General features: G+C 56.1%; 1 protein-coding gene across 2 annotated transcripts; it reads left to right on the top strand.

Annotated features, from left to right (window-relative positions):
• Nucleotides 1-1529: 1529 nt before the first annotated feature.
• TPRA1 (transmembrane protein adipocyte associated 1) lies at nt 1530-9917 on the top strand. Of its 2 annotated transcripts, XM_036418287.2 has the most exons (11): nt 1531-1684; nt 3295-3435; nt 3579-3711; nt 6225-6311; nt 6404-6476; nt 6588-6667; nt 7188-7298; nt 7435-7495; nt 7688-7790; nt 7889-7969; nt 9240-9917. In XM_036418287.2, exons 2-11 carry the CDS (start codon nt 3311-3313, stop codon nt 9481-9483), a joined length of 1098 nt encoding a protein of 365 aa, XP_036274180.1. In that variant the 5' UTR covers nt 1531-1684; nt 3295-3310; the 3' UTR covers nt 9484-9917. The 2 variants fall into 2 exon arrangements, with proteins under 2 accessions (XP_036274182.1, XP_036274180.1); XM_036418289.2 differs by lacking the exon at nt 7188-7298 and having other exon boundaries at nt 1530-1684.
• Nucleotides 9918-10152: the final 235 nt, after the last annotated feature.

Below are 10152 nucleotides of genomic sequence, written 5' to 3' on the forward strand. Positions count from 1 at the left end.
TTTATTATTTATTAATATTATTATTTAATATTATTATTTAATAATATTTAATATTTAATAATATTATTATTTAATATAATATTATTAAGTAAATAATATATATTTATTTTATTTTATTTTTTTTTTTTAAAGTGGCCTACAAGGTGCTTTTACCAAAGTGAGTTGGGGTGATGCATGAAACTTCCAGGCAGAAACTCTAGTTGTTGACCTTGGCTCCTCCCAGCTCATTCATGAATGCAGGCATAGGCGTGGAGCAGCACTTCTGCTGGCTGACACAGAAACTATGCACGCTGACCGAAGGCCAGGGTGGGACAGTCCCAGATAAGACAAATGCCAAATGGCCACAGTGGTGACATCCCAACTCTTCCTTTTAGAACTGGAGTAGGCGAAGAACACGGTCCAATCTCCTTCCAGCCCTTGGTCAAACAACTTTGTTATCATGGGATGTGTATCTTGTGTTTACAGTGATAAGTGGATTTCTATTGTACAATTAGCATCAGGCACTGAGTCAGCCTCAGGACCTTGCGGGGAATGTGACCTGCACAGTTCGGTCCTCTGACATTGACATTCTGGTGTGGGAGGAAGGCTGATGACTAACTAGGAAGCAAATTAATATAATGTTAATGAGACGGCGCTCAGAAAGAAAAAAAAAAGGGGGGCATTATGTGACAAAGACTGCACAGCTACTTTAGCTAGAATGTTAAGGAGGGTATGTGACAAAGAGCCAGCCAGACAGTGGACAGATGCAGGGACCCGCAGGCAGGAACAAAGTTGGCAGCAGAGAAACAAACCATTGTGGCTTGAACTGCTGAATGAGGAGGGGGGCTGGTGGGAGATAAGGACTCAGAAAAGGGGGCAGGCTGTGCGGGGCCAGCGTGAGAAGAGCCAGGAGAGAACACAGCATAGAGGTCAGGAAGGCATGCATGGACCGGGAATGCTTCATTGAAGAAGTTACCTAAGGAATTGCTGAAGTTAGAAATGCGAGCAGAGGCAGTTCAAAGCAGAGCGTCTAAGCTTTGTCATTTCCTAGTTGTGTGGCTTTGAACAAGTTATTTAACGTCTCGGAGCCTCAAGTTCCTCCTCCGTAAGATGCGACTAGTAATAAGCTCCCTGCAGGGCTGTTGTGAAAATTAGTGCCTGTGACCTGGACGAAGCTCAATAATGCCAGTGCGATCTGATTTGATGGAGGCGGTCCCGGCGGCGTGGCACGCCGGTGAAACGCGTCACTCAGGTGCTGACAAACACGCCCGCGGCTCTGCCCCGCGGCGGCTTCCGGTCCCCGCCCGGGCTCTGCCGCCGAGGTCAGAGGGCCCCGCCCACCTGGCGCCTGATTGGCTCTCTCCGCTGCGTAGCTCCATTCCAATAGGCTATTGGGGGGCTGGGGCGGGTCCTAATGCTCCGAGGAAGGACTGTGGCTGCTCTCGCAGTTTTGGCTGAACCAGAAGGACGTGCCTTCCTTCCGGGTCGCCGCTGCGAGGAGGAGCCTTATGGCGTCCTGGGAGCCGGTGGGCCCGGCTCGCTGACCGCCTCTCGCCTTCCTCTCTGAGCTGTCACTTCCGCGGAGCCGGCCGCCTGCCCCAGGTGCTGGAGGCCGGAGTCCCGCGGCCTGTGCCGGGTCCGTGCACCGGCGGCTGCGGATGGGCGACCGCGGCGGCGGGGCGTGATCGCGGCCCGGAGCCCTCTGGTAAGAGGGACCCTCGACTCCTGTCATCGGCTTGAAGCCCTACCGTGGGGCTGGCACCTCCACTCCAGAGAGGTCCCCGGCCTCCGCCTCCCATCTGCAGCCCTTCCCCCGCCCCGGCGGGCAGCCCTGGAGCCTGGGTGCATTTGGGATCTCCCCGCGGCAGCTGTAAGGGAGCCCAGAGCTGATGTGGACTCCCATCCCCACAGCTGGACCGGGGCCCACCTGCCCCGCTCCTTTCCTCGGGGAGTCACCACTTCTCGCCCCAGAGGATACACCGTCAGGGAGTCCAGGGGGTCTCTGGGTGTGGGGCCTCAAAGGAAGAGGGGACGAGGTAACTGAGAGTCCCATGGGGGCTGGGGGAGAGGGGAAGGCCCTAGGAGGGGAGGCAGTGACCCCACACACATAGCTGCACAGGCCCAGGGCTGTGGCTAGTGAGCAGGGCTTGCTGACCTGTGGCTGGAGGCTAAAACACCCCCACATCTGGGCCTCTGTTCCCATCTGCAAACAAACAGGGTGACAGGGCCTGCCTCCAGCTTTGCCGCGGCCTTCAGTAGCCTGAAAGGGCCGGGGGAGTGTTGTTTATGAGCTGAGGTGCTGCAGTTGTGCGAGGGGCCACCTGGAAAACTGCAGGGCGCTGCTTCCACAGGACCAGGGGAGGGAGGTGGGGAGTTGTGCAGTGGGGAGGGGGCTGTGGGGTCCTGGATCCTTCTCCCACTCCCCAGAGGGGCTTGGTTGCAATGTACTGGGGATTTATTTGTCCAAATTGTAACATTTGTGGAGAACTTATTTTTGTGCCTGGTCCTGTTCTAGGGTATGGGGCCACGAGCACACCTGGGGTGGACAGCTGATAGATAAACACACAGCCAGGGCCACTCCTGACAGAGGCCAAGTGCCATCAAGAAAACACAGTGTGGCTAGCAGGGAGAGATGGTTAAGTAGGGGTGGCCAGAAAGGTGAGACAGCGCTGGGAGGGGAGCAAGCCCTGAGGTAGGCAAAATTTGGGGAACAAGCCAGGGCCTGGGGAATGGAAGGGACAGAGGCAGAGCAGTAGGCAGGGGTCAGGTCAAGGTGGGGGCCCAGGGTTTCTCTTCCTTCTGGGGGCTCCTAGTTGGGCTGTTGGCAGCTCACTTGGAGTGGCCTCTCAAGGACAATGTCCACCATGGCTCAAGGATAAGGGCTTTTAAAAGTGCGGCAAACAGCCTGCTAGGGATTAGAAGCACTGAACGGCATTACAGCAACTATGAAGAAGTGTCACCAGCCTCTTTCGTCTCAGGGCTTTCTGACTTCCCTAGGTTTCCCATCTGGTAGCTCTGGGAGAGCTTTGGTCAGTTCCATTGCACAGATGAGGGGTAAGGAAGCTGCGGCCGAGAGAAGGGAGGCACCGTCCAGGAGCTCACAGCAGATCCAGCACGGCGTGACCTGCGCCTGTGTGGGGTTGGGTTGGGACATGTGCAGGAAGACCACACCTCATCTCCTGGCTGGGGTGACAGGGAGCGGGCAGCAGGCTCGCTGTGGGCAGCCCCTCTTGTACTCCACCCGGAGCCTGAGACCAGAGGCCCAGGGCTGCACAGCCTCTGCACTGCTAACCTCATGGCTCTCACTCCCCCAAGGCTGGGTGCTGGCAAGATGGAAACCGTGCAGGAGGTGGTTTGGACCAACGGGAGCACAGTGCTGACCCCTCCCCTGGCTCCCAACATCAGTGTGCCACATCGTTGCCTGCTGCTGCTGTACGAGGACATTGGCACCTCTAGGTAAGGCAGTCACAGCCTTGGCTGGCTGGCTGGCTGTGTGTGAGCGGGCTTTTCTGGTGTGTGTGTGAGTGTGTGTGAGTGGGGAGTGGGAGGGATTTAGACACAACCTCACCAGTGAGCTGGTTTTTATACCTGTTTGCTAGGGTCCGGTACTGGGACCTCTTGCTGCTCATCCCCAATGTGCTCTTCTTCATTTTCCTGCTCTGGAAGCTTCCATTTGCTCGGGCCAAGATCTGCATCACTTCCAGCCCCATTTTTATCACCTTCTATATCCTGGTGAGTTCACTCCAATTGGTGACAGAAGACCCTACCACAACTGGCTTAAGCAAAAAAGGGAATTATTAACTGCCTCTGAAATGGAAAACCAGCCTCAGGTATGGCTGGACCCAGGGGATTAAGTAATGTCACCAGGACTGTCTCTCTGCATCTCTGCTCTCCTCTGACCTTCTCTCAGATGAATTCTCCCCTTATCTTGTCGGAGATAGCCAAGAGCAGCTTAGAGCTCATTTCCTGCCTCCCTGCTAACTGAAGCAAAGAGTGCCTCCAATATAGACCTGTACTGCCCTCTGATTGGCCCACTTTGATTCTGTGTGCAGCCCTGTGCCAATTACTGTGACTATGGGGAAAGGAATACTTTGGAGCTGGGAGGGTGGGGTCAGCTAAGCCTGAAGAGGAGGATGACAGTCCCTGGAAGACAGTTGGGGAGCCATTACTAAAGGGAAGACGAATGGATGCTGAGAGGGGAAAAGTTACCCACTGAGCCTCCATCCGTCCTTCTGTCCATCCGTCCATCTGAGACCTCTTTGTAGCAGACCTCCTGCTGCTGGGAGAGCCTGCCTTCTCCTTACTCAGTGGTCTTAGAGGGTGTTGCCTAGGGAGAGACAGCAGGGCTATGGCTGACAAGGCGGCAGTCCCAGGTGTGAGTCTCAGGGCTCACGCGTGACTGGCTGGAGTCCCCCTCTTTCCGAGCCGCTTAGCCCTCACTACCTGAGAGCTGAGTGGCTCCCTGGTCTCCCCTTTGTGGCCGGGGTCAGAACTTCCCAGTCAGAAGAATGGGCACTGGGCAGGCAGAGAGGCAGGGGAGGCTGTTAGTAGACCTGCTCACTAGACCCCCAGCCTGTGAGGTGGTGTTGAATAGGGATGGCGATCAAGACGGGCTTTCTTCTTTGTCCTCTCCCACAGCCTCTCTGGCCATTTACTCATTTATGTATTTATTCAATAGATATCAATCATCCACTGTATGTCAGGCAGATGCTCTTTCTGGGGGAGTGGGCAGGAAAAGAAACCCAGGGCCAAAGCCCAGGAACATGAGGCAAGGCCAGGGGCGTCAGCACTGGCCCCACCCTCTTCCTCCTGGGGACTTGGTCCTGGAGAGGGGACAGTGGTAAGAGTGCCCTTAGGCAGACCACCTCCAAACCCCAGGATGACCTTGGGCCTGTGGCTTGACCTCTCTGTGCCCTCTTACGTGATGTGTGTCTGATTTGATTTAGCTTGTGGCACTCCTGTGAGCACCAAAGGACAGCGTCCATAGCTCCTGCCCAGTGAGGGCGTGGCATACCGTAGGCACGTAGCATTGGTTGTGTCTGCAGCCTGCTCTTCTGGGTGGTGTAGGCCTCCCCAAGGCTTAGACGTAGCTTTCATGGCACAAGGGACAGAGTATGTATGAATGTGGGCTCTTTTGTTTGTATGTGTCAGAAAAGGAAAACACACAGAAGCCAGACTGAGAAACTGACAGGTCCCAGGCCTTCAGGCACGGCTGGATCCACAGGCTCAGTGATGCTCCGGCGCTGTCTCTGTCTCCTTCTTAGCTTGGTGTCTTTCTGATGGCCCTGTCTCTAGCAGTCTCCGTGGCAGCCAGGCTGTCCCAGCAGCTCTGGGTTTGCATTCCCTCGGCTTCCTTTCCCAGTGATTGCACCTCTTGTCCTGGCTGTGACTTTCACTCAACTCCCTTGGGTACCACCCCATTCCCAAACCAGTGGAATGGCATTCTAGAATGGCCAGCCCTAGGCCACAGGCCAGTCCCTCCCCGCAAACCATGTGATGGAGGAGGGTGGGAGAGGAATGAAGCTGTTGCCAGAGGAAGAGGGTGGATACTAGGGTGACAACAGTTACAGATGCTGAGCACAGTCACCTCTGCAAAACCTGCTCCTATGGCACCTTCCCTGGGGTCTGTGATGCCTCTTCTCCGTGCCCTCCTTTCTCAGCCCCCAGGTCTCAGAATTAAAACCATGACTACGACAAGATTAATGGCAGATAGTGGACCCAGTCCTTCACGTCTACATTTACTTACCCACTAGAGGCCCGATGCATGCAATTTGTGCAAGAGTGGGCCTTCCTTCCCCGGCTGTGGCACCGGCTTCCCTCCCAGGACCCGGGCTTCCCCGCAGTCTCAGCTTTGTCTGGAAGGTTGTCCAGAAGGACATCTGGTCTAATTAGCATATTACAACTTTTATTCTTATAGATTTGATCCCTCCAGTGCTCAGATGCAGTAGGTGCTATTATTACTTCTAATTCATAGATGAGGAAACTGAGTCGTGGAGGTGTAGTTACTTGCCTGAGGTCACAGGGGCAGGAAGCAGCCACCCTACTAAGCATTCTGCAGCTGTCAGTGTAGATGGGACACTGAGGCCCAAGAGAGGAGGACCAGGCAAGTGGAGGGTGGTCTCCCCATCTCCTGGTGTTTAGTTTGGAACCCTTCCATTCTGGAGGAATCAGAACTACTGCAGGTGTGGGGGGTGGGTTTGCTGTCCTTGCGATTCCCAGAACCACACCCCTTTCTCACCCACCAGGTGTTCGTGGTGGCGCTGGTGGGCATTGCCCGGGCCGTGGTCAGCATGACGGTCAGCACCTCGGATGCTGCAACTGTTGCTGATAAGGTGTGGCTGGGCCTGCTGGCAAGAGGGGTGGTGGGCACGGGGGAGACGGGTGACTGGGCCCCAGGCTGACACTCTGCCCACTCTGTGTCCAGATCCTGTGGGAGATTACCCGCTTCTTCCTGTTGGCCATCGAGCTGAGTGTGGTTATCCTGGGCCTTGCCTTTGGTGCGTCTGCTGCTGGGGCTAACGCTCTCCCTGCCCCTCCCTGGCCGGGGGCCCACCCCTCCGTGGTCACCTGGGCTGGCTCCTGCTGACTGACCAGCACATTTTCCCCAGGTCACCTGGAGAGCAAGTCAAGCATCAAACGTGTGCTGGCCATCACCACCGTGCTGTCCCTGGCCTACTCTGTCACCCAGGTAAGGGGGTGGGCCGGGCAGGGCAGCCCTGGGGCTCCCTGGAGGAGGCTTGTAGTCAGCAAAGGCCAAGCATCTACTGCCTCCTGGTCCTGGATCTGGGTTTGAGTGTTTATCAGGTGCAGTGTTCTCAAAATGTAGTTCTCAAAATGTAGTGACATCTAAGGAGTCACCTGGTGTTAACAAGGCAAGTTCTGGGGGACCCTCCCAGATTTCCTTCTTACAGATCGGGGTGGGGGAGGGGAGGGTGCCCATCACCTGCCGTTTGAACAAGCAGCCCAGGGAGGAGAATGTAGGTCTGCAGAACACATTCTTAGTTTGGGTCAGCTCTGTCCCCGGCCCCACCTGGGCCTGTTCTGGGTGCTGTAGCTGGGTGGGAAGGAAGAAAGCTGGGGCAGGAACCCCTGAGGACCAGGCTGGGGCTGGGCTTGGTGTGGTAGATAGCTTCTGTGGTGGAAGGCCCCAGGGAGGGGACTTTCCAAGTGGTGAATCCTGTGAGACCCTCCCCTGCCTGTCCCTGCAGGGGACCCTGGAGATCCTGTACCCGGATGCCCACCTCTCAGCTGAGGACTTCAACATCTATGGGCACGGGGGCCGCCACTTCTGGCTGGTCAGCTCCTGCTTCTTCTTCCTGGTGAGGCTGAGGGTGGACCCTGGGCCTAGAGCCGCTGGGAGTGGCCGAGTTAGCCGGAGCCTGACACCGTGGAACCTGGCCTAGTTCTAGGCCTGGTGCTCCCAGCACCCTTCTCAGCCCGCTTCCGTCTCTGTAGGTGTACTCTCTGGTGGTTGTGCTTCCCAAGACCCCTCTGAAGGACCGCATCTCCCTGCCTTGTGAGCTGCTCTGGGACACTGCTGGGTTGGGAGGGTAGGGAGAGTCTGTTTGGGCCACGGTGGCCTGGAGCTGGAGAGCCCTGGGTGGGAGGAAGGGAGGGAGGACTCCTTGGGGGACTGAGGGGTCCCAGTAACACCCTGGGATGAAGTGTGGAGGAGAGGACAGGACCTCACACTCCCCCCTCCCCCCAGCGCGGAGAAGCTTCTATGTGTACGCAGGCATCCTGGCGTTGCTCAACCTGGTGCAGGGGCTGGGAAGCGCGCTGCTCTGTGCTGACATCATCGAGGGGCTCTGGTATGGAGGCTGGGGGAGCTGGGACAGGAAGCCCCTGGCAGGGGAGATCCCGCCCAATGAGGCATGCTCTGACGGGTCCCCTTTGTCCCCCTCCCCAGCTGTGTGGACGCCACCACGTTCCTCTACTTCAGCTTCTTCGCGCCCCTCATCTACGTGGCCTTCCTCCGGGGTTTTTTCGGGTGAGTCTTCCCACAGGGGCCCAGGCGGGAGGGATTGGGGGCTGGTGAGCTGGAGGTCTTGATAGAACTACAGGCTTTCCAGCCCATAGCCCTGGGTTGGAGGGCTCCAGGCGCCCCCGCGTGGTTGTGGGCGGAACCGCGCCTCCCTCTTCTTAAGTGTGTGTACCTGCCTGGTACAGCTTTTAGAGCTCCCCTGTTCTGGATGTAGGCTAAGACAGGAGAGAGAGAGAGAGGGGCAGACGAGTGTTTCTTTGTGTGTACATGTACATATATGTACACACATACACAAACACATGCACACTCACATATACAGATGTGCACAAATGTGCACATGCACACACACGTATATATATGCCACATACATGGAAAAGTACACTTTGCTGTATTACATAGACAGTAGCTATGCACATTATTCTGCATTTGCTGTTTTTCATTTAAGAATAGGTTAGTCCATTCATTCCTCAGCACACACTCACTGTGCCATGCACTGCTATACCCGAGATACAAATGGGAATAAATTATACAGTTTCTCGTGCCCACAGAGCTTCTATTCTAGCTGGGGGTGACTAGGCAGAGGAGCAGGGTTGGGGGGAGCCCAGAGTATATTTGAGCAGGGGGTGGATGCGCACACTTGGAGGTGTGTTTGGGAGATGGGATGCTAAAGACATGGGGGATTGAGGGTTGAACCACAGGCCTCTGAGGTGGTGGAAGCTCATGCATTTCCCCCCAAACCAACCTTCCCCACCTGCCAGGCCTGAGGTAGTCTTCCTCCTGACTGGAAAAGCTGGGAGAGGGCTTTAGAGGTGGAGTGAGAAGGACTAGATTGATTCCAGCCTAGCTCCGATCTAGCCTCAGGCTCCTGTTTGAAAATTGGGTGCAGTTTTTTTCTCCCTCAAATAGTGATCCTGAGGATTGAGGGGTGAGCTCAGAGGGCAGGGGTGGAGGTCATGGCCAATGCTTCTGAGCATGCTCACCAGGTACTGTTTCAGGCTGTTCACCCTACACGAAGAGCCTCTGAGGTTGGGGTTGTTGTACCCATTTGGGGTGAGAAAGCAGGCACAGCACCTCTTGCCCAAGTGCACACAGCCAGGAAGAGGCTGGGTTTTAGTCCTGTTGGACTCCATAGTCCAAGCGATAGGGACCTCAGGTTTGGCGTTAGGCAGCCAGAAGTGCATTTCCTCCTGGTCTGATGGCCTCATTGCCCAATGAAGGAGGGCCTTTCTGGACTCAGACTGAGGGGCTCCCCATGACCCTCTGTCCTCTCTACTAGCTCGGAGCCCAAGATCCTTTTCTCCTACAAATGCCAAGTGGATGAGACTGAGGAACCTGACATGCATCTGCCCCATCCCTATGCTGTAACCCGGCGGGAGGGCCTGGAGGCAGCAGGTGCTGCCAGCACACAGTTCGACTCTGCCGGGGGAATGTCCTACCTGGATGACATCGCTTCCATGCCCTGCAATACCGGCAGCATCAACAGTACGGACAGCGAGCGCTGGAGGGCTCTCAATGCCTGATCACAGCTGCCCTGGCTGGAAAGAGTCCGGGGCCTGTGGACGGCAGAGGGGAGAGGAGGCCAGGTAGTGCAGAGTCCTGGGAGGACAAGGCCAAGGACCTTGTGTGGGTGGCCGTGCTATGCAGGCTCTGTCCTTCCATCTGGGCCTCCAGTTGCCCTCAGCCGTCTCTGCTCTAGCTATACCCCCCCCCCACCACCACCACCACAACCCCCCCTCCTTCTGTCTGCCCTTGCCCTGCTCCACAATGTGGTCCAGATTATGATCTCTCATGCTGGCCAAGGACACCTCTTTTCTCCAAAGGAGAAAGCCTGGGCTCCCAGAGCTGGCACCCTTCCCTACAGCACTTTGGCCTTTTCAAAGCTCACTCTGGCAGGTGGGCTGAAGTATGTATATTTTCTTGATCTATTTTTTAATAAAAAGGAAAAGGAGCACAAGGTGTTGCTGTGGAGATCCTGTCGAGGTCCTAGGGCTGGTAACTTTCAGGAGCCCAAGGGCAGGGATGCTCAGAGATCCCGGCAGATCCCTCTGCATCCTGAGCCCAGGGAGGCTCAACCAAGAAACACTGGCCAGTGCGCAGGCCCTGCTGGCTGCTGGGAGGCGGAGAGAAATCTGGTCCATCTCTGTTTGAGTGGAGGGGACAAACGTGGAAGAAGGGTTGTGGTTTCTGTG

The sequence above is a fragment of the Pipistrellus kuhlii genome, unplaced genomic scaffold (assembly GCF_014108245.1).
Source record: "Pipistrellus kuhlii isolate mPipKuh1 unplaced genomic scaffold, mPipKuh1.p scaffold_m20_p_6, whole genome shotgun sequence".
Lineage (NCBI taxonomy): Eukaryota > Metazoa > Chordata > Mammalia > Chiroptera > Vespertilionidae > Pipistrellus > Pipistrellus kuhlii.